This window comes from Alosa alosa, chromosome 23 (genome assembly GCF_017589495.1).
Source record: "Alosa alosa isolate M-15738 ecotype Scorff River chromosome 23, AALO_Geno_1.1, whole genome shotgun sequence".
Classification (NCBI taxonomy): Eukaryota; Metazoa; Chordata; class Actinopteri; order Clupeiformes; family Clupeidae; genus Alosa; species Alosa alosa.
In genome coordinates, this window is record NC_063211.1 from 13,435,275 (window position 1) to 13,456,803 (window position 21,529).

The following is a 21,529-nucleotide window of genomic DNA, read 5'->3' on the forward strand; positions in this document are numbered from 1 at the left end:
GATAGATGGATAGATAGATATTATGAGCATTCAGAACACTTTCTTCTCAAGGTCATCAGACTTTCCAGCATTGTCTGGGTGACTTTGGGTGCTTTTCCTGTGAAACCCACACACACATCCAGCAATCCCTGCCCTTAGTCCTCCTCCATGGAAATCTTCTGTGCGGGACAAAACCCGGTAACCCGGGGGCTTTTTAGCTGACTTCCCTGCTCTTGGTTGAGTCATTTTTTTTCTAAGGGAGGTCTCTAAAAGGTACCCTGTGAGAGCTCATCAGGTTGGCTACAACGGATCATTTTTCCTGCACCCCAAGGGAACCAGCAATGACTCAGAACTGTAGGAGAGAATACAGTATGTTTTCATCTCTCTCTCTCTCTCTCTCTCTCTCTCTCTCTCTCTCTCTCTCTCCTCTCTCTCCTCCTTTGGCCTCAGTCTTTCCTTCTCAAGGGGGTGCAAGCTCTCATCTAGTGCTATTTCAAAAAGAAGGAGAGGGAACAATGGGGAACGTGATGATTTTACTTATGACGTTATAAAGAAGATGGCCAATTAAGGAGTCTCGATAATGAGATGTCCCCCTGAGTGTGAATCTTTTGTTATTCCCCCGACTGTGTAATTGAGATGGGTGGATTCGGTGGGGGCGGGCGGGTGTATGTGCCCTTAAAAAAGGGTGACTCAATGGTGACCTCTCTCTCCTAGTGCTGGATGTGCTGCTACTGTTACTGAAGCAGCAACAGCAGGCTAGGGTTGAAGACAGGTTTTTGTCTCCCACTCCCTGAGAGAGGATGTGGGAGGGGAGTGAGTCTGGGTTTGAAGAGGGTTTCTCTTTTAATACGGAGAGAATAAATTGTGTTTTTTGATTTTCCTTGGCACAGTGTGTGTGTGTGTGTGTGTGTGTGTGTGTGTGTGTGTGTGTGTGTGTGTGTGTGTGTGTGTGTGTGTGTGTGTGTGTATGCATACATGTGAGCTGACAGCTGCACTGTATCCTGTGTGTCTCTCTTCACAGTGAAAAATAACATCAGGTCTTCTAGAGGGTTGTTTCTGGTAATCCAGGTCACTATTAAAGTGACCACATTTCCTTGGTCTTTTTATGCAGTTGGTTGCACTTGCATGTTCTCTTCATGTCCATTTAATGTGTGAATGGCCTTTCTTTGTGATATCTTCAACAGAAGGCTGCATTATTATCTGTTGTTTCTTTCTCTTTTTTCCCCATAACACCTCTCCTAATAAGCATAATTACATGAACACAGTTGGTTGTACATAGTGTTGGATGTCGGAGTGCGCCACAACACTCACAGACCCCCACATACAGGGGAGTACTTCTTAATCAAGAGATGCACTCGACTAGAAAATTCCCCTGTTATAGCCTGCTGTGGAATCTCCAGTATTTCAAACAAAAGAAGTGTCGGGTTAAGATGGAAAAAAGGTGGTTGTGGTTCTGGTGGTGGTGGTGGTGGTGGTAGTAGGTGGAGTGTGTGTGGAAAAGCAGAGGTGTGTCGATTGCTTTTTAGGTCTCCTTGCCAAAGTAGAGACACAGCTGGTGTGGCCTCCCTCTTTTTGTCAGCGGCAACCATTAGCTCAAGACTCGTGTCGGTAAATCCGAGCGATCCTGACAACGGTGTGTTAAAACCGCTGCTTCTTGACAGTTTGTAATGGTCCCGCGGAGCACACACACATACATACGAACACACACATACACACACACACACACACACACACACACACACACACACACATACACACGAACACACACACACACACATGCATGAACACACACACACACACACACACACACACACACACACACACACACACACACGCGTGTACACACACACACACACACACACACACACACACACACACACACATACACACGAACACACGGCCCTAGTCTTCTTCTGTCTCTGCTCTCTGTCTCCAAATAAAGGTTGCTATAAGTACACAAATGTATTATTCAAGCCCCCCCACCCCACCCCCACCCCCCCTCATCTGGCCATTATCAAGCATGTGAACAATTTGGCATCTGGAGTGAGACGGCCTTTTCCCTGCAACAGAAAACTCCCCAGCTCTGGCTCGGCGGCAGAAAATGGCTTAGTTAGCTTCTCTCCGCTCTTAAAAGGGCCCTATAAATACGAGTAAACATCCTCGGGAGGCTCTTGGTGCTTCGAGATGCTGTGGGGCTTCTTTTCTTTTTTTTTTTTTGTGTTGTTGCTTTTTCCCCGGCTCTGCACAGTAAACACCATCTGACCTTAATCCATGTTCATTCTCTGGCATATTCCTTGTCCTAATCACTGACACACTGAGGTCCCGGAGGTGCTGAAGCCATTAGTCGAGCCGAAATGGTTGTCAGACGAAGTTTTGAAAAGCGCATTACTTGTCGGTAGCCTTAGACAGAATTTTATTGATGGGTTCCTTATTTCCTGCCTCTACATGCTGCTTGTTTTCCTGCAACTACGTTCCTGTTAGATTTTTGATGTTTTTTTTTTTTTTTTTTCATTATTATGATTTATTTTATTTTTTTTTTGGGGGTTGCGATTGTCATTTGAGATGAATAGTGCAGCTAAAGCAAATCGATGTGTGTGTTTTGCTTTCTCTGCCGTGAAATGTATGCATGAAACGAAATGTTATTCATGTACCCTCTTTGTTGTCTCTCTCTCCACAGCCCCTTTGACAGACAAGCCACCCAAGATCCTGTTTCCCTCCGAGAACAAAATAAGCACCCTGGAAACGCAAATAGGTAAGGACCATGGGATCCACTTCAAGAGCGTGTTGCTGATGTGTTGCCATCAAACGAGCTGAGGCTGAATCAGGCTGCTTAGCCTCAAGAATAAGCCCCCCGAATTATCATCAAAAAAGCTCCCCAGTGAATTCTCTCCACTTGAACAAAAAAAAAATGAAAATAAAGTTACCTGTGGCCCCAATGCTATCAGGCGTTTTGATGCGACACAGTGCTCGGCAGTCGCATCCGAGATTGTTGTTTGTGTAGCAGGTGGGTCTGTTTTGAGTGTAGGATTGTAGGGCCCAGAGGAATGCATCCGAACATAATGCAGATAGCTTGGTACAATGGTCCCCCACTCGGGAAGCCATGCTCTGAATGGCAAATAGTATCCACCCCGGGATTTGGATGGACGGATGGGCAAGCAAGATGGCCAAAACCATTTGACCATCTGATTTTAGATAATGGGGCAAGATTGCCACCTTTGTAGATGAGAATTTTTTTTTCTTTCATATCTATGCAAGTGTGGCGGCCCAGATCAGTAGCCCAGGCCACCCTCCTCGACTCAAGTGGATAGGCATAAAGGACCTTTGGTCTGCTTGAGGAGCACTACTAGTCCAGGCAAGGCTGCCTTGTCAGTCTCCTGATTTGTGCCAATCTTTGGTTTTTGAAGGACGGAAAATTGGTCATTACTTGGTCTCCCACTGCAGCTTGGGAGCTGGTGGTACTGTGTATTGGTTGGAAATAAAACAAAAAAAGCACTTCCAGTTATGTGCCTGGAACACCGGATTAGACTGGGTGTGTGTGGAAGACAAAGAGAGATTGTGAGAGGTGTTTTATAAGTATGAGATTGATGCCGATTTGTACTTTGTGCCTCCATGTTGGATTGACTATGCAGTCACACTCCAGCGTTCCTCAGAGATGCATTTGCAGTAGTGACGGTGAAACCAGAATATTGCTTGTCTGTTTTTCTAAGCAATGTGAAAGGAAAAATGGCAGGAAATTAAACTTTGATAGCTCCACCACCGTTCAGTACATTACCATCCAGCATATATTTAGTGTGAAAAGAAGGTGTCAAGATGAAAACAAAAATGACGGTGAAATACCTCTAGCTTCATAATAAAGTTAAATATCTATATATATGGCTTAATAAGGTAAAATCCTCATAGCTTTTGTGTCAGATTTTCCCCCTTCATGTCAGAAAGAGTCTTCAAACTGTCAGCTGATGGTCTGGAGGCAAAATACCTTTTTTATGAAAGCGTTTGATGGACGGCTTCGCCATGCGGCCTTGCACGGGGAGGCGCAAACATTCATTTGAAGGCATAAGCAAAAGTTTATGAGAAATGTACTCAAGCAGCGCGGCTTCCATCTAATGCTTCTTTCCTCCTCTGCACACTCTCATATTCATAATATATGGGTCTGGGCTGTTTGAAGTTTCAGATGTATAAGTCCCTGTCACACACTTTCAAATGCTCAAGTGACAGTCCCATGTCGCACACACACACACACACACACACACACACACACACACACACACACACACACACACACATACACACACACACAGACAGACACACACACACACACACACACACACACACACAAAACACACACATACACACACACACACACACATACACACACACACAGACAGACACACACACACACACACACACACACACACACACACACACACAAACACACACACACACACACACACACACACACACACAAACACACACACACACACATAGGCCCTGTACCATTTCTTTTTCTCCTCTTTTTTTCGCCCTCTACTTCATCGTTGTCGTCATCTTCTACCTTCATATCTGCCTCTCATTCCTTTGCATGCTTGTTAATATTCATTCCCCCATAAACTGAGGGGAACATAAATGGCTAGTGTTGACAGTTAATTAAGTGAGCCTCAGAGAGCAAGAGAGGATAAAGTTTGGAGGGATGTTCAGAGGGGAGGAGGGGGTGCACATGGGGTGGCGAGGGCTATGGAGTTTTGTTATTATACACACACACACACATACGCACACGCGCACACACACACACACATACGCACACACGCACCACACACACACACACACACACACACACACACACACACACACACACACACACACACCTCCTGTCCACTCCTGTCCTGCTCCACCTTAATCTCCTCAGGAGTCAGCGGATGGCTCCAGACCAGGAGCGTGATTACCTGCCTGGCCTTTCGGAAAGGTCCTGATGGGCCTCTCACTGTCCACTTCATGTCTGGCAGCTAATGCCAATGCATGTTGTTTACTCCGGAATGCTGGTAATTAGGCAACGGAACCAGCCTTTACCTGTGAGTGGTGCTCAACCCCGAGACTCTTGTCATGGCTACTTAATATCACTGAGTATTTTTAGTCAACATGAACACGCTTCTTGTCGTGTATGTGTGTGTGTGTGTGTGTGTGTGTGTGTGTGTGTGTGTGTGTGTGTGTGTGTGTGTGTGTGTGTGTGTGTGTGTGTGTGTGTGTGCGTGTGTGTGTGTGTGCGTATGTTGTCGTGTTGCCCTTTGCGTGTGTGTGTTATTGTCTCGAAAGTCCCACATTTTTGGAACACATTTCCTTGTGTGAGCTGTAAGCTCTTTCTTTATTTTATTTTTTTATTTGAATCTTTTTCCGTAAGCTTTTCCACCACTGCTGATATTAGTGCGAAAAAACAACAACCCAAGGGCAGCGACCATGAAGAATTGCATAAATACACTAGCACCAGTCACAAAAGCAGCATCCAGTGCATTAGTTACAGCGTATTAGAACCATTTGTAATGAATACACAAGCATTATAGACACAATTTCAGTGGTCAATGTGCATTTTGTAATGGTTCCCCAAGCCTGTAATGTCCATATCAATAAGTAAATTAGTATACTTAAATCACACCTGCTCTTAACAGAGCTGTGCTTTGCTTGCCTATTATAAACATGCATGAAAGGCTCTTCCTGTACGCTCAATTTCTTTTTTCAGGTGGAGCATCTTCTGTTACAGTATATTCTGCTACTTACATCTTCACTCTGACACTAAATATCTTGTTTGCCCCATAATACAAATTTGAACACACGCATAAATCCTTCTTTATCGTAATGTGCTGATTCCCTAGTGCAACACCCAACCAGGTCCGTGTAGACATTAATTACATTAACAATAGCGACAGGTTCAAACACACCTGGCTCCACCGGAAACAAATGAGTGCACAGAGAGCCTTTCATGCACGTAGCCTATTACTCAAAAATTCAAAGCATGCCTTAAGAGGTAATACACATTGGACACATAATGCATTGGAGAAGATATGGTACTCTTGTTCGATTTGTCAGATGCAGTAAAATATCTGCAAGGGGGCTACTTTGAAATTCATGGTCCAGGGCCCGTGGTGACCTCAAATAAACCATAAAGGTGTTGTTGTTGTTCTTCTTTTTCCTCTTTTTTTGTGAGAAGGTGCTTACAAACATATCAGATGGTTCCGTTGAGTTGCGTTAGCTTTCTCATCTGCCTCCGAGGCATGGTCAATTTGGCTTGGCCACAGCTGTGCTTGCCAACGTGATGAATGACAAGCCTTCAACGACGTGTCAGAGTGCCATGCTAGACTGTATATTCTCAGCCCTGGGCCCAAATCAACTTTATGTGGCTGGAATTCTGCACTGGTCAGGACCCTTTGTGGCCGTATATCAAAATAATGCTTTGGAAGAGTTCTTCAGTTTTTTTATGTTGTCAATTGGCTCTTTATATATGGGCGCCGTCCGTGCCTATCCGTGTCTCTGTTTCCTGATTGCTCATGAAGTCAATATTCTTTGCCAACATCTATATTTTTTGTTGCTGTTTTTTTTTCTTGGTTTTGACCTTGGTGCTATGATTAGGGGATGAGGCTGTGATGAATGAGCTTTCAAATGCTGGGCACTTGAGAAGTGCCTCAGCGACTTCCGCTCAACAGCAGAACACTGAGATCCGTGCCAATTTGTGCATTTGAGCAAGACTCTAAAAAAGGCCATTTCTATAATAATATTTGGCCTTGCACATTTTTTCCCGGTCCTCTTTGCCCTGTGAATGCCCTCTGTGTATGACAAGACAAGAGAAAAGAAGAAAAAAAAAAAAAAAAGAGACAGGAAGAGACAGAGAGAGGTGTCATGCTCTCGAGGAAGCCCTGGAAGCGCAGCAACAGCAGCAGCGGCCGAGACAACAGCAAGTGGTGATTCACCGATATCCGCGAGCACCGACCGACACCACCTCCGCCCGCTGTCTGAGATCTTGACGCCGGGGCCGCATCACCGGGCTAGCGTTTGCTCGCTCGCTCGCTCGCGTGCATCCTGGCTGGCTCGCCAGCTTGTGTGGCAATAGGGACACCAGCCTAGTCAGCTCAGCAGCCAGCCGGGGCTTAATCATAAGCAAGCGCTGCTCTCACAGCCCCTGATGTCCAGCAGATGTGGGCACTCTTGCGGAAATGAATTAGGCGGGTATTATTTCAACAGCGGGAGCCCGTCAGTGCACATGAGGGCATTAATGACCCTTGCGGGGCCCTGAAACGGTCAGTGGGGCTCGGGAAGAGGAGAGTTCCGCCGAGACTCTCGGGCCACTGGCCCGCTGACAAGGTAAAGAGCTGCTTCGTTTACCCAGACAGAGTGGCTTGTAGTGGTGCAGCGACGGCTGCGGCTGGTTTCAGAGCACTGACACTTCCTTTGTGGGCTGTATTTAATGACATGGTGGAGTCCCCCGGTCCTTGTCCCCTTATCAACTGATGACATTTCAACTTGTACTCGGAGGAAGCCAGTGTGGTTTGTCTCTTGGCACAGGCAGATGTTTCTCCTCTTGTTTTATTTCAAATCTCTCTCTCTCTCTCTCTCTCTCTCTCTCTCTCTCTCTCTCTCTTTCTCTCTCTCTCTCTCAGTCTGTCTCTTGTTCCGTTTTTCACCACCTCTTTCCATCCCACGTCTCCACTGCTCATGTTGTCTTCATTTGATTTTTACTCTTTCATTAGTCTTTCTGTTGTCTTTTTCCATACTCTGCCCCCATGCACACACACACACACACACACACACACACACACACACACACACACACACACACACACACACACCGTTGCTCCTAAACGGCATCCTCCACTGGCACTGCCAACCCCGGGGGTCATTTCCATGTGAATGCATGACTGGAGAGATGAAAACAACTGGCACAGTTGTCGGAGGGGAGGCTAGAACAAGAGAGCGCCCCCCCCCCCCCCCCCCCCCTTGCCGCAAGTGGGTCACAGCGAGCCGGGACTGAGTGGTGCTTTTGTGGCATGGAAACAGGCACAGGCGCCCGCTAAGCTGTCAGTCCAAGCCGTGCAAGTGGGCGCCCATGAAAATGATGTCAAAATGCTCCTCAAACCGGCGGCCATTCATGTGACATTAATGAGGAGAAAAATGACAAGTTCCTTGAGAACACCCTCGCCAAACTCATTCTACACCCCCAAGAGTACTGTTCTGTGGGTTCAGCGGAAACATATTTCTGTCTAGTTTCCTTTATTATTTTCCCCTTTTATCTTAAAATCTGTACCTACAGAAAACGAACTGCAGTCTTGTGCAGACGCAGTGTAGAACTCGTTTTAAAATGATATTGACTTATTGTGTTTATTTACCTGTTTTGAGTGCCAAGGGAGAGCTTTATGTCTCACAGCAATAGCATTTTCGCTGTGCGACTCCCCAGCCCAGCAGTTAGTATAGCCGGGTTACACTTGGGGGAATGAACGGATTGCTGTGTAAAATGCTAATATTTAACAGTGCAAAGGTTTGCCATTAATCACTTGATGTCAGCACTTACTTGGCAATGAATGTGAGTGTAAGTCCAGGCTTGAAAGGGAAAAAAAGGGGGAAAATGAACATGGTTGGGGGGCAGGGGGCATACTTGAGTAGGAGGACAATGGAGTCTTCTGTATTTAAATGGAATGTTAGCACCATCTGATGCCGGAAGCACAAGTGGAATACTGGGAATGGGAACGGAATGCTTGTAGCGCCTCAAGGAAAGGATTTAGCCACTGCATTTTCAGGGCAGGGTTGAAAAGTCACTGGCAATGCACATAGAAGATCAATGATTTTTTTTTCCTCTTCTCAGACCTGTCAGTTTCTCCTTTCCTCTCCTGTAATTGGAAGATCAGGGGCCGTCAACAGTTGACATCTTGACCCATTTTTTCTTCTTTCTTTCTTTCTTTCTTTCTTTATGATCCTTGCCCCCAGTCTCGACACTTGTCTCACTCGCTCAATGAAGAAATCAAGAGATGCACCAAAAAAGGGCGGTTTTAAATTGAATGTCTTCTGCCTGACCTGGGTTCTAAGCTAGTCATTTTGAGCCCAGTTTGCTTTGTGTTGTTTTCCTCGCGTTGTGCTGAGTGAATCAGCAAACCTTCTGGTTGAAATTGAACTCCATATAGGCGGCAAACTAGAGTATTGATTTTGAATGTCGGGGGTGCTGATGGCTTTCATGAGATCCTCCGTGATGCATTTCATGAGATCCATTCCCATCCATCTGATAATGCGAAGACTGTGAAGGCACATGTACTGTAAGAATATGTTTGGTGATGATGGACAAAAACATTGCCGTTTTCATACACTACGGATGTAGTGTAAATATGACAAGTGATCTAAGATCTCAACAGCCGTTTGGATGGATGAGGAGGGTTAAGGAGCCACTGCCACAATGTGTGTGTGTGTCCGTGTGTGTGTGTGTGTGTAGGGGGGTTGGTGTTTGTGATAGTGCACAAAACTGGCCTGTATTGTGGTGCAGTGAAGCAGGAAGGGGGGAGTCGAAGAGGTGGCTGTTCTCATCATATTCGTGCCATTTTCACAGTCGGTTGTGTGGTAATATCAGCGGTGGCGCCGACTCCCCGACCGACGGAGAGGCGGCCTCTGCTGTAAATGTCACGCCAGCCGAGGCGCCGAGACCAAGCCAATGGGTCCAGCACTGTGGAGGATCGATATCACATCATTTCTCTCAATTAGGGCATGTTTATTGTTTGTCTGGAGGGGAGGAGACATGCAGTGGCTGGGGAATCCTATCTGCATTCAGCGCAGCCCACCAGAGAGCTTTGCCTATAGCCCCCAATGGGAAATACACCCACTGCAGATGCAGGGTGGTCGAGGAAAGGAAAACAGGGTGAACAAAAAAAAAACAGAGAAAGAGGTTGCATCTCGGATTATGAACAATAACAAGGGTTTAGCAAGCATTCAGAGTTAGCTTGTTCATTTCTCCCCTGTACAAAAAAAAACAAAACAAAACAAAACAAAAAAAAAACACCTCACTTGTCTTTCTGGCTGTGTCTTTGTCTCACACTGTGAGCAATGTACTCAACAGCAATGTCAAACAGTCCGTATTGTCACAAAAAGTCTATTTTTGTTGATGCCTGTGCTCGCCAAATGCAACTCTAGAGTCTACATTCACTGTCATTCATTTGTCAGTGGGAGCTCTGAGTTGTCAGCAGTCCTGTATTTATCTGTGTCCTATGTTGACCTTGGAGGAAACTCCTGAGGAGAAGACTGCTGCTGACACTCAAGCTAGTGTCTATTGTGCAAATCATCCAATAAGTCAATTTAACAAATACGATTTCGGATTGCCCGTGTGGTGATTATTTCATAAATCAACTCCCAGTGTATTGTAAGGTCCTTCTTGGCAGCAACAATCCTGTCTCGACTTCATAAAGGTATTTCTTATCACGTTTGCATTGATTGAAAAGGTTGATGGTCTTACAAAAATGGATTACCTGTTGATTTGTGCTCTTCATTTTTCAGCAAGCCTATGAAATTACAGCAGTTCAGGGGGTATCAAAATCAAATCACAGTTTTCACTGAGATCTCCCAGTCTTCACAAGTCAATTCAAATGTGTTTTTCATGATGCTATTACTTTTCCATCAAATGATTTCTACGTGTGTGGAGGGAAACAAGCGAGACATGCTGGGAGCCTACATGTCCAGTTCTCTTTTCTAGAACACTGTTAGGCTGCATTAAGCTGATTGTCTAGCGCAACCGGAAGAAAGGACATTTATGGCAGTGCACCCAACCCGCGCTCTTGTTTCTCCCCTCTCTCTCTCTCTCTCTCTCTCTCTCTCTCTCTCTCTCTCTCTCTCTCTCTCTCTCTCTCTCTCTCTCTCTCTCCCTCTCTCTCCTCTATATCTCTGTGATCTTTTTTATCTGCAAAACCACACATTTCATCCCATCTCTATCTTTCTCTCTCTCTCTCTCTCTCTCTCTCTCTCTCTCTCTCTCTCTCCCTCTCTCTCTATCTACCTCTCTCTCTCTCTCTCTCTCTCTCTCTCTCTCTCTCTCTCTCTCTCTCTCTCTCTCTCTCTCTCTCTCTCTCTCTCTCTCTCTCTCTCTCTCTCTCTCTATCTTTCTCTCTCTCTCTCTCTCTCTCTATCTCTATCTCTCTCTATCTCTCTCTCTCTCTATCTCTCTCTATCTCTCTCTCTCTCTATCTCTCTCTCTATCTCTCTCTATCTCTCTCTCTCTCTCTCTCTCTCTCTCTCTCTCTCTCTCTCTGCACACCTTTACAAAAAAACATTGTTTTTTTTTCTTTTCTTTTCCTCGCCGCTCTAATGTGTCCAGCCCTTGCGGAACTGTAATTAGCTCTCGTTCTCGCTCTCGCCTCTATGAGTCAGATGGAGTGGGCCATGCCCACACCGCCATCTCTTGATAGTCATCGGCACGAAGCAGGCGAGAGCAAACCACAAATAGCATCGAGGGAGAACCTGGCTGGTACCTGGGAGGATGCCAAGCAATGTGTATGTGTGTGTATGTGTGTGTATGTGTGTGTGTGTGTGTGTGTGTGTGTATGTGTGTGTGTGTGTGTGTGTGTGTGTGTGGAGGTGTGATGGAGAGACCTCGCCAACTTGTGTGTGCGTGCGCAAACAGACAAGTCTTAGTTCAACATTAGCCATCATCCCGGAGAAAGCCTCTTCCTGAATTAAGCCGTGCGCAGGACAGGTTCAATCGAAAAAGACAGAGACTCCTAACACAGACATGTGTAGGTATTTTCAGAACAAGTCTGCCGGTATGTGTGCATGTGCACGTGCCGTCATATAAAGTGCAAACCCACATGCCGCACGGCAATTTTTCTTTTTTTTTTTAATTTTCCCAATGGCACCTTGCAAAAGTAAATATCGCATTCCGATTCTCATACGGAAATAAACATCACAGGAGATGAAGCCCTAGCTGAGGCTATGCTAGTGTCGGAGAAGGCGAGCCATGGAATGACACCCTCATAAGAAACTTAACATGGAAAGGCAGCTTTGCTGTTCGCTTTGAAGGGTGCTCCACTTCTGTCTGTCCTTACATAAGCGAAACAAATTCAAACTGTAGCGAGGGAGACACATTTAAACTTCACTTGTCTTTTTTGTCCTCCCTCTGATTCTCTGTTCACTTTCTTCTCACGTTAGATGTGTGTGTCTGTAAAATGCTTTTCCACTTGTGAGCTGTGGTCAGCCAAAAGGACCCGTGGCAATTTGCAGAATGCACAGCATGTGAATGGCCGAAACAGTAGTGTGTGTGTGTGTGTGTGTGCGTGTGTGCGTGTGTGCTCATGTGTGTCCAGGGTTTCTTGGAGAGGTGTTTCCGGAAGGCAGTGAGCGCTGACCAGCCACACAGGGTTTCTCCGTCTGCAACATTACACTTGAGTTACCATCAAGGGGGAACTCAGACATCACAACCACACTGCAGGCCACTCCACTGTTGGGCTTTTTACAATTGAATACACAATGTCATGGTCCATGTCACCTTCGTCCTCTCACCCTCCTTCTCTTTCTCTCTTTCTCTCTTTCTTTCTACATCTGTGTGTTTCGTTCATTCAGTCTTTTTTGTTCATGTTAGTCTACTCCCTCCCTCTACTCCCTTTTGTTCATGTTAGTCTACTCTCTCATTTTCAGGCACTTCCGCTAGCCTGGGTGTTCCCATGCTGCCTTGCGCGCGATTTGGTTCACGCTGCTAAGGCAGCCTGGAGACCATGGAGCAAATTTTCGCCTGAGATAGGGAACCAATCACAGAACAGGGGGGAAAGCAAGACGATGATGAGCTATGCACAGACGCATTTGATAGACATCCGTGGCACCCAATAAACGGATCTGGGCATTTTTTTCAAATACGAGAAAATGAACCAGACGTGGTTTGGTTCCCAGACCACGTCTCATTGAGAAGTGGTGGCGCTAGCCAGGCTACACTTCCGCACTTTTCCGCACTTTTTTCTTGCCAGATTTTGTTTGCACAAAGAGCACATCTAGCACAAGGGTCTATTATTTTACACTGGACCACATGAAGCCTCGAGTGGCTTGACACAAAAGGCGTGGTGACACGCTCAGGGGAAATAAAAAGATGCTTCGCTGGTGTCGACTACACAATCATCTTCATACATCCCCCACCCCCATCCCCTGCTTAGTTGGGTTGCCCCTAGTGATGTCATCGCACTAGGACGTGGAATGAAAGCCGAGTGAACAAGCAATCAAAACACTGTTTCAATTTGGCTTCTCCAGCAACCACTTTCAAAAAGCCAATAAATGCCGCTTACAGCTCGTTCACCTGAGTGCTTTACGCTCCACTGTTGTAGGAATCCCCTTCTAGGAAGCTCGTTTTGAGCTGCCATGAGTCTGCCATATGCATAGGTTCTGAGAGGGCATTTATTACCTTTGAAGTCGATGCTTACAGGTATGCATTCACCAACAGTTCTTCTCAGCTTCCTCTGCTTACCGTCTGTGCTCCAGAAACTCTTAGGAGAGTTTGAGATTGATTACTGAGGCTGTTTGTGTAATCTGATGTTTCAAGCTAGAGTTACCAATTGAAGTCATGGTCAGTAAGCCATAAGACGGTGTATGCCTTACTTTCTAAAATGTGTACGTGTACTTAAAATGACGGGTGATTTGTCATAATTTGTCTAATTACGCCTCTCTCTCTGCAAATGTGCCCTGAAGGGTATTAAGGCCAAAAAAAGGAGAGTACTAAACGGCAATGGCTTCTGATTTTTTATATATATTTTTTTTTTTTTTTTTTTTTTTTTTTGTAATGCTGTGTTCAATTTGTAGCCTTCTGTGTCCTTTTGCATTCCATCAGAATCAAAACAACTTGTACAATACTAGAGTGACCACAGCCATAATCAGTGCTAAATGCTCTCAGGCATTGGCATCCATTTTGAAAAAAAAAAAAAAGATGGAGAAAAAAGAAAACTGCCTTGGCTAAAAACTTCATTACTTCTCACAGATTGGATTCAAAATGGGGTCGGCCAAATGGAATAGCGGTAGTTATAGCTAAGTCGATTTTGTATTTGCCTGTGATGTGAGGGGATGGGGCTGGCACTTAGGGGAGAGACTGAAACTTGGTGACATGTCCTCAAAATGGGAGGGAGGGGACTTACCAGAGGAGTGTGGTGCTTCCCACGATGCACTGCGGCAGTCAATGTGGAGACACCTCTCAGCCCCCCTTCAGTTTTGCCCCTGTGACACCGACTCTCTTCTCCAACCCCCACTGTACCACACACAGAGAGTGAGGCCAGGCAAAAGCCAACAGTGAGGGGTGGTGTGTGTTTGTGTGTGTGTGTGTGTGTGGGGGGGGGTTTGTAAGCACAGTCCTCTGTATTAATCATCAGTACTGTCAAGCTATTGTTTCTTCCTCAGTGATTATTGACAGACGTGTCAGGGGGAATACTTACGCCTGCCGCTGATGTGCTGCATGTGTGTGTGTGCTGCATGTGTGTGTGTGTGTGTGTGTGTGTGTGTGTGTGTGATTGGGGGTGGGGTGGGAGGCATCTCACCACTGGACCTGAGTGGCCTTTCTCTGCTCACCTCCTCCCTCAGAAACATCACCCCCCCACCCACCTACACACCCACACACACTACACACAGACACACTACACACACACACACACACACACACACACACACACACACACACACACACTACACACACACACACACACACAGTACACACACACACACACACTACACACACACATACACACACACAGTGGTGCTATCTGCCACCAGTGGCATTGGATTTTTGAAGGAGGCTGAGTTGCTGCCTAGCCAATCGATGTGCAATGGCCGACTGTAAAATAGGCTCTTTTTTCTGAACGCGGAGTGGCATGAGCAAACTCATTTGCAAAATCACATGTGAAAATGCAGTGAAGGCTGTGCATGATCTGCAAAGGACACAAGATGGGGAAAACAATGTGTGTTAATTTGGGAGAGATAGAAATGGAGAGAGAGAGAGAGAGAGACACATTGTGTGTGTGTGTGTGTGTGTGTGTGTGTGTGTGTGTGTGTGTGTGTGTGTGAGAGAGAGAGAGAGAGAGAGAGAGACAGAGGAGTCATCGATTTATTAGCCCGGTTATTGTTGTCATTGAGTCGAGACCAGTGGCCTTGTCAGACGACAGTGACAAGGAGAAACTGCTGCACCGCACCGATTTGCATAGAAGCCCACAAGAGTTCAAGCTGAACGAAAAGACTTCCAACCCCACAGAAAACACAGCCACCAGCACCACCCCCACCCCAGACACACACACACAGCAATACACACACACACAGACACTTACCAACACCACCACATGCGGCAATCGGTCTACGGTGCAATGCATTACCTGTGTACGGCACAAGACATGGAAATGGGCATCCATCATGGGTGGGGGGGGGCAGCCATGGCGAGGGTGACACAGTGGTGCTGTCAGGAGGCTGGCGGTGGCTGGGGAGGCCAATTACCGGCATCTCCCTGCCCCTCGCGCTGGCCTGCGAGCCATCAGATCAGGGAGCGCTGGTGAATATGTGCGTGTCTGTATGTCTGTGCCTGCAAGTGTGTGTGTGTGTGTGTGTGTGTGTGTGTGTGCGTGTGTGCGTGTGTGTGCATGTGCATGTGTGTGTGTGTGTGTGTGTGTGTGTGTGTGTGTGGGAGGGAGAAAGAGACAGAGAGAAAGAGCAGGTGAAAACCTGCCCGAGGCGGATCTGGTCCAAGCAGAAAACTGCCTGCAGACTCTTTCGCTGGGGGGAAGCGGTCAAGACAAGCCGTCTTGTTTTTCTGTATCCATACTAGGGGTGGTCAGAAGCAATACCAACAACAACGAAATAACAGCAAACATGTGCAGGTAAAGATATGAATTGTAATTGTCATGCAACGCGGTTGGAGTAAGCAGGTGAGTCAGTCAGTCATATGGTCAGTCAGTCGAGTGCCCAATCTGCACCTGCGGTCCTGGAGTCTGGAGGGCCTATGTTTGAACATGTACATGCTCATTACACACAGAGATAAATACTGTAGAGAGGCATGCAGTGTGACTGCAGAGACTGGCTCCATGTAGGGGCTACTGCAAGAGCTACTGCATTAGCCTATGCTAACAAACAAGCCCTATGATGGACTTGGAAAACAAACAAACAGCCTTTAGTGGGCAGAATCAGCCATTCTGAGCCAGAGAAAGAGAGAGAGAGAAAGAGAGAAAAAGAGTTGGCTCTAGGGTGTTCTTTCTTCTTACCCCCTTTGTGTTATTTTTCTCATCTGTGTTGGGAGTGGAGTGGGAGGGTGGGGTGTGGAAACAGGCGCTGATTTGGAATTGAAGTTTACCTGTCCTACTTTTTCGCCACATTCCCCAAAGTGAACTGGAGGCATTTTTCAAGATGATCTAGATTCTCTCCCGTGCAGAGTCTGCTCCTAATCATGTGGCGTCTCGCGGCTCCCTTTGCCTTTCAGTGCCATCTGGCCATTAATGTTTCTCTCTCTCCATCTCTCTCTCCCTCCCTCTGTCTCTCTCCCTCTCTTCTCTCTTCTCTCTTTCTATCTCTCTCTCTCCATCTCTCCCTCCTGTCTCTCCCTCTCTTCCCTCTTCTCTATCTTCTCTCTCTCTCTCTCTCTCTCTCTCTCTGTCTGCTTTTTTTTTCTCTGTGCCCTCGTCTCCATGTTTTTTTTTTCAGTCTATATTCGTCCTGTGTATATAATTGTCACCTCATGCATTGATTCTAGCAGTACATGACTAGAACAGCACTTTCCCACCGGCCCTCTACAGTATTGATGCCAACTGTGGCAAACAGGCACGTACACACACACACACACACACACACACACACACACACACACACACACACACACACACACTACAGTAACTTTCTCACAGTCACAAAGAAAGACACATCTGAATACAAACACATAGATATCTACCCTGTGAAACAAAGAGGCCCAAGATTTCAATTGGATTTATTAAAAAAAAGCCATTTTGAATAGCTCAACTTCTGATTTTTTTTTATTTTTATTTAATTTCTTATCCAAGATATACCAGATTCATATCCAGTCTGGCAGTTATCAATATTTGGGAGACCCAAATATATACCCAAATGTCTTTTTATTATTTTTATCTTTACGAGTATCAGATTTACCCCACTGCCATTAGATCTTAAGTCTTCCTCAACCACACCAAGCTAACTATCATCAGAAAGCACCTTTCATAGATCAACACTGGCTATGCACATATTGTATAAGTGTGTGCACTAGACACTCTGCAAATGTACTGTACAGTAGCTGAAAGGAAACATTCCTGCGCTCTTCATCCGCCTCTTTACCAGCAGGACTCTTGTCTTGTATCCCTCCTCTGCGTCCACCGTTTCCAATAAAGCAGATTGCTGTGGCACACAGACCTCAATCAATAACCATTACACACATGGAGTGAGTCCAGGCGGGTGGCTGCACTGACCTGCTCCCGCTGAAGCAGTGGAGCTCTGCCTGCCAGCAGTATAATTAGATTAAGGCGGTCGGGAGGGAGATGGGGCAGGCAGGAGTGGGGGAGCGGAGAGTGGAGGAGGAGGAGGACGGGGGGGGGGGGGGAGAGACAGAGCAGGACGGAGCTGGCACCACAGGTCCGCTGCTGGCATGCCTGTTCAGAGGTGGAGTGAGGTGGCAGTGTGGGGCACGAGGGGGGGTGTAATCACCGCTGACCACCCTTCTTCCTCCCTCGGTGCCTGCCTGCGTTTCATCAGTCCAGTGGGTGCACTGCAGAGGCCTGCTGTAATGGTCAGCCATTTACTCCATTTGCAGTTAAGACTAAGTAAACAGTACTATGTGCAGTACATTAAAGCACCCCTGTGAAGTACCCCTGTGTATGAAATGTGCAATATAAATAAACTTGTCTGGCCTTGCCATTATATAAGTTATTTGTATGAAATTAGCATATGCTATGCCTATGTCACTGCATATATTTAATGTCCCTATATGTATGTATGTACCTATATAATGATCTTCATAAAGAATTGCTGCCTTGAGACATTGAGACATAGTAAAGAACTTGGAGGTGAAACACATTTATTCCTCTTCCTCCTTACATCCCCCACCCCACCCTGCCTCTCCTCTGAGAGTGAGCTTGCCGTCATCCTGTCACTTCCCAACACTACAAATAATTGCCTTGAGAGGACGTCATTTCTCCCCAGGGAGTGGCCATAAACTCCGGCAAAGCACAATGAAGATGGCGTGCGTGCGAAGCATTCATTTCATTTCCCCCCACTGATTATGGCCGAGGATGGATTCGGGGCAGTGACCTGTGATCCTGCCCGAGCGCTGTGACACGCTGCCAGAGGACAAAAAGCAGCGAATCGCGCAGTGACCTGGAAACACAAACATGTTAACCCAAATTAAGAGCCTTGTTAGAAAGAGACAAATGGAAGCCTACGAGGAACGTGTCCGTTTTAGTGTTCACTCTTGCTCTCTCTCTCTCTTTCTCTCTATCTTTCTCCCTCTCCATCTCTCTCTCTCTATCTCTCTCTCTCTCCCTCTCAGTTTCTCTCTCTCTTCCTCTCCGCCTCTCCATCTCTCTCTCTATTTTTTTCTCTCTCTCTCTCTCCCTCTCCATCTCTATCTCTCTCTCCTTCTCCATCTCTCCATCTCTAATGTATCTTTCTCTCTCTCTCTCCCTCTCTCTATCTCTCTCTCTCCATCTCTCTCTCTCTCTCTCTCTCTCTCTCTCTCTCTCTCTCTCTCTCTCTCTCTTCCTCTCCACTTTAATTAAGCTAAACTGGTGTAATTTTCCTGTCATCTCAGATTGTGGACAGAGTGGAGGTTGGGAGGAGGGCCAGAGAGGGGCTGCTGTAGGAGGATGCCATAGCAGGTAGCGCTCAACTGCACATTAGGGAGTATCCTGCAAAGGACAAAATTAGCTCTGAGGAAGCTGTTTACAATCTGTGTGTGTGTCTCTCTCTCTCTGTGTGTGTGTGTGTGTGTGTGTGTGTGTGTGTGTGTGTGTGTGTGTGTGTGTGTGTGTGTGTGTGTGTGTGTGTGTGTGTGTTTTGCCTTGATGTGTTCTTAAGCAATAACAGATGTTCTGATGCAACGTGTGCACTTGGCTCGACTTTTCCCAGCTGCAGCTTGTGTGATTGGCAGCTCTGCAGATCTGTTGCCATGGGCATCTGCCTGATGACATCATCAGTGCACGCCACAAAGTCCACCTACTGCAGCGCTATAGAAAGACTTTTTTTATTATAGATCTGAGGCCTGCTGCAGCTGTTGCTATAGAGACCCAGTGTTCAGCTGTGCTGGAATGTGACCGCACTCCAAGCAGGAAGGCAAACAATGCTGCCCGAGCGGTGCTTGTGTGCATGAAAACATCCTTTGGTTATCCAAACACAATGTGGTTGTCAGACCACATTTTGCGAATTATCTAATTTTTGTTTGGTGTGATTCGCCCAGTTGCAGTGGCTATCTGGAGGCTTTCACAGAGACTTAAAAAGACATTCCCTCAACGGTACTGGTAATGGCTGAAACGTGCAGGGGACACTGACAAGGGACCTCAATGTGTGGTTGCCCAGAAATTGACAACAATTTCATCATGTAGTTCGCGTGTTGTGGCCTTAGAGAATTGAGGGCCACATGTGGTCTTTCTCTGACCACCCTCTCCAACCCCCTTCACAATTGTTCAAACAGTCGTATGAAAAGGACATGGAGGGGACATGAAGAGTCCATGCAATCTGACTCCACTATTTCTTCTCTCTCAACCTTAAATGTCGGATATTGTTCGCTAGAACGTTCCGAGTAACCCAACCTGGCCTGCTGCCGTGGCGTCCTTTGAGATCGTGCAGAACATATCAAACATACAATCTCATACTGTGTGACATCCACGGCGCAGAAGAGAGCATTATTTATCCTTCAGCTAGCCCACCAGCTTGTGGAGAGGGGTTCTTTTTTCTCCCTCTCTCTCTGTCTCTCTCCAAGTGAAGCGAAATTATAGTTAAGTGTCACACATGGGAACCAATAATTGTGGGTTTTGTCTTGTTGAGTGCAGGGTTCCGAGAGCATAGGCGACCCAAGGCACTCTTTAATAGTCAGATTCCATCTCATTTGGTGACATTGGTTCAGGAAATGGGGGATCCTTCATAATGGCTTCCACTCGGCCCTCTTCTTTCCCCACCTGTTTTGTCTCCCAGCTCTCTTCGTTCTCACACACACCCACACACACACACACACACACACACACACACACACACACACACACACACACACACACACACACACCTCACACAAACACAAACACAAACTAACACATGCACATACACACATACATACAAACACACACACACATATGCTGTGACATATTCACCTTCTTGAACCTATTTCCATCTGCAGCAATTTAGAATTACTTGTGATCCGCAGGAGGTAATCACCAATTACTCAGGTAAACACGCTTGCAAGTTAATGGACTTCTCTTCCAAGCGTGTTGTGATGTGGTGTTTTTGAAATGAGCGAATGTAATTACGCCTCCATTTGGTGTGCGAAGGGAGGACGAGGTGGGGTGGGTGGGAGGGGGGCTGGGGGGGTTTTAGGGGTAATTGTGTACCCTCTTTGTCCATGGATCTGCGGACACATTTTAATCTAATGATAATCAGCAATGCCCTGCGACTGAGGACACAGGTGCGTGGTGAGGAGAGAGATCCGCAGACACGTCCGTTGCCTCTAAACAGCGGAGACAGGAGGCATCGACTAAAAGGCGAAAAAGTTAAGCCGACCACCTGCGGCGTGACATTGAAACTCCAGAAAAGTCTGTCAGGAGGTAAAAAAAGAAAGTCCAAGAAGAGGCAATCGATGGAATTTTAAAGAAACGTCCGCTGACCTCGATGTTTCCGTCCTTTAAGACAGCGCCGCTATTTCCACATGTAATTTTGAATCAGGCGTCTCTTAGGACCACTCCCATTGGGAATAACGCTTTAGATGGAAAAAGTGAAAGCTAGCGGAAATGAACATAGATGATGGGGTGGTGGCATAAAATGCGCTCGTTATGGAAATCCAGCTTTGATTGATTCTGTCATCAGCCCCTTAATGACTGAGTCATACCTGTAATCCGTTTAACCTTGTCTTGTGTGATTTTCACCTGTCTGGCCCCCTTTTAGACGGAAGCAAATTGCCCATGTGAGGGCACTGGACAGTGCTGCCATGATGCACTACATGCTGTCATTTCGCTCTAGATTGTTCTCCAGAGGTTACAGTTTCCACCCATCAACCCCAAGCTAGCTGACAAGCCAGAAGAGGAGATAAAGTCAGTCCTACTCTCTCTCCATCTCCGTCTCTCTTTCTCTCTCTGTCCCTCTTTCACTTACTCACTCTCTTTCTTTCTTTCTCTCCATCTCTCTTTCCTTACGCATGTGCTCAGTGGCGTCCCCTGTGCTTGATGAACGTCTTGTCGTGTTGGCAACAGGCTCCTCACACACTTCGCTTTGCATTCAGCGCCCTACTTAGTAACCAGGTCAGCGGCGTCGAGCCTAGAGGTTTCCAGCCTTCTCGTTTCATACATCAGGGTTGGGGCGCCGGGGCCATAGCGAGGTGAAAAGCACGGGCGGCGCT

At 46.6% G+C, this 21,529-nt stretch overlaps 1 protein-coding gene across 7 annotated transcripts in view; it reads left to right on the forward strand.

Annotated features, from left to right (window-relative positions):
• il1rapl1b (interleukin 1 receptor accessory protein-like 1b) overlaps positions 1-21,529 on the forward strand; it is a 297,593-nt gene that overhangs the window by 190,452 nt on the left and 85,612 nt on the right. For all 7 annotated transcript variants that reach the window (XM_048235266.1, XM_048235270.1, XM_048235267.1 and 4 more), the window contains one exon: positions 2,657-2,731. In XM_048235266.1, coding sequence (XP_048091223.1) covers positions 2,657-2,731 — 75 coding nt within the window. The remainder of the gene's footprint in view (positions 1-2,656; positions 2,732-21,529) is intronic.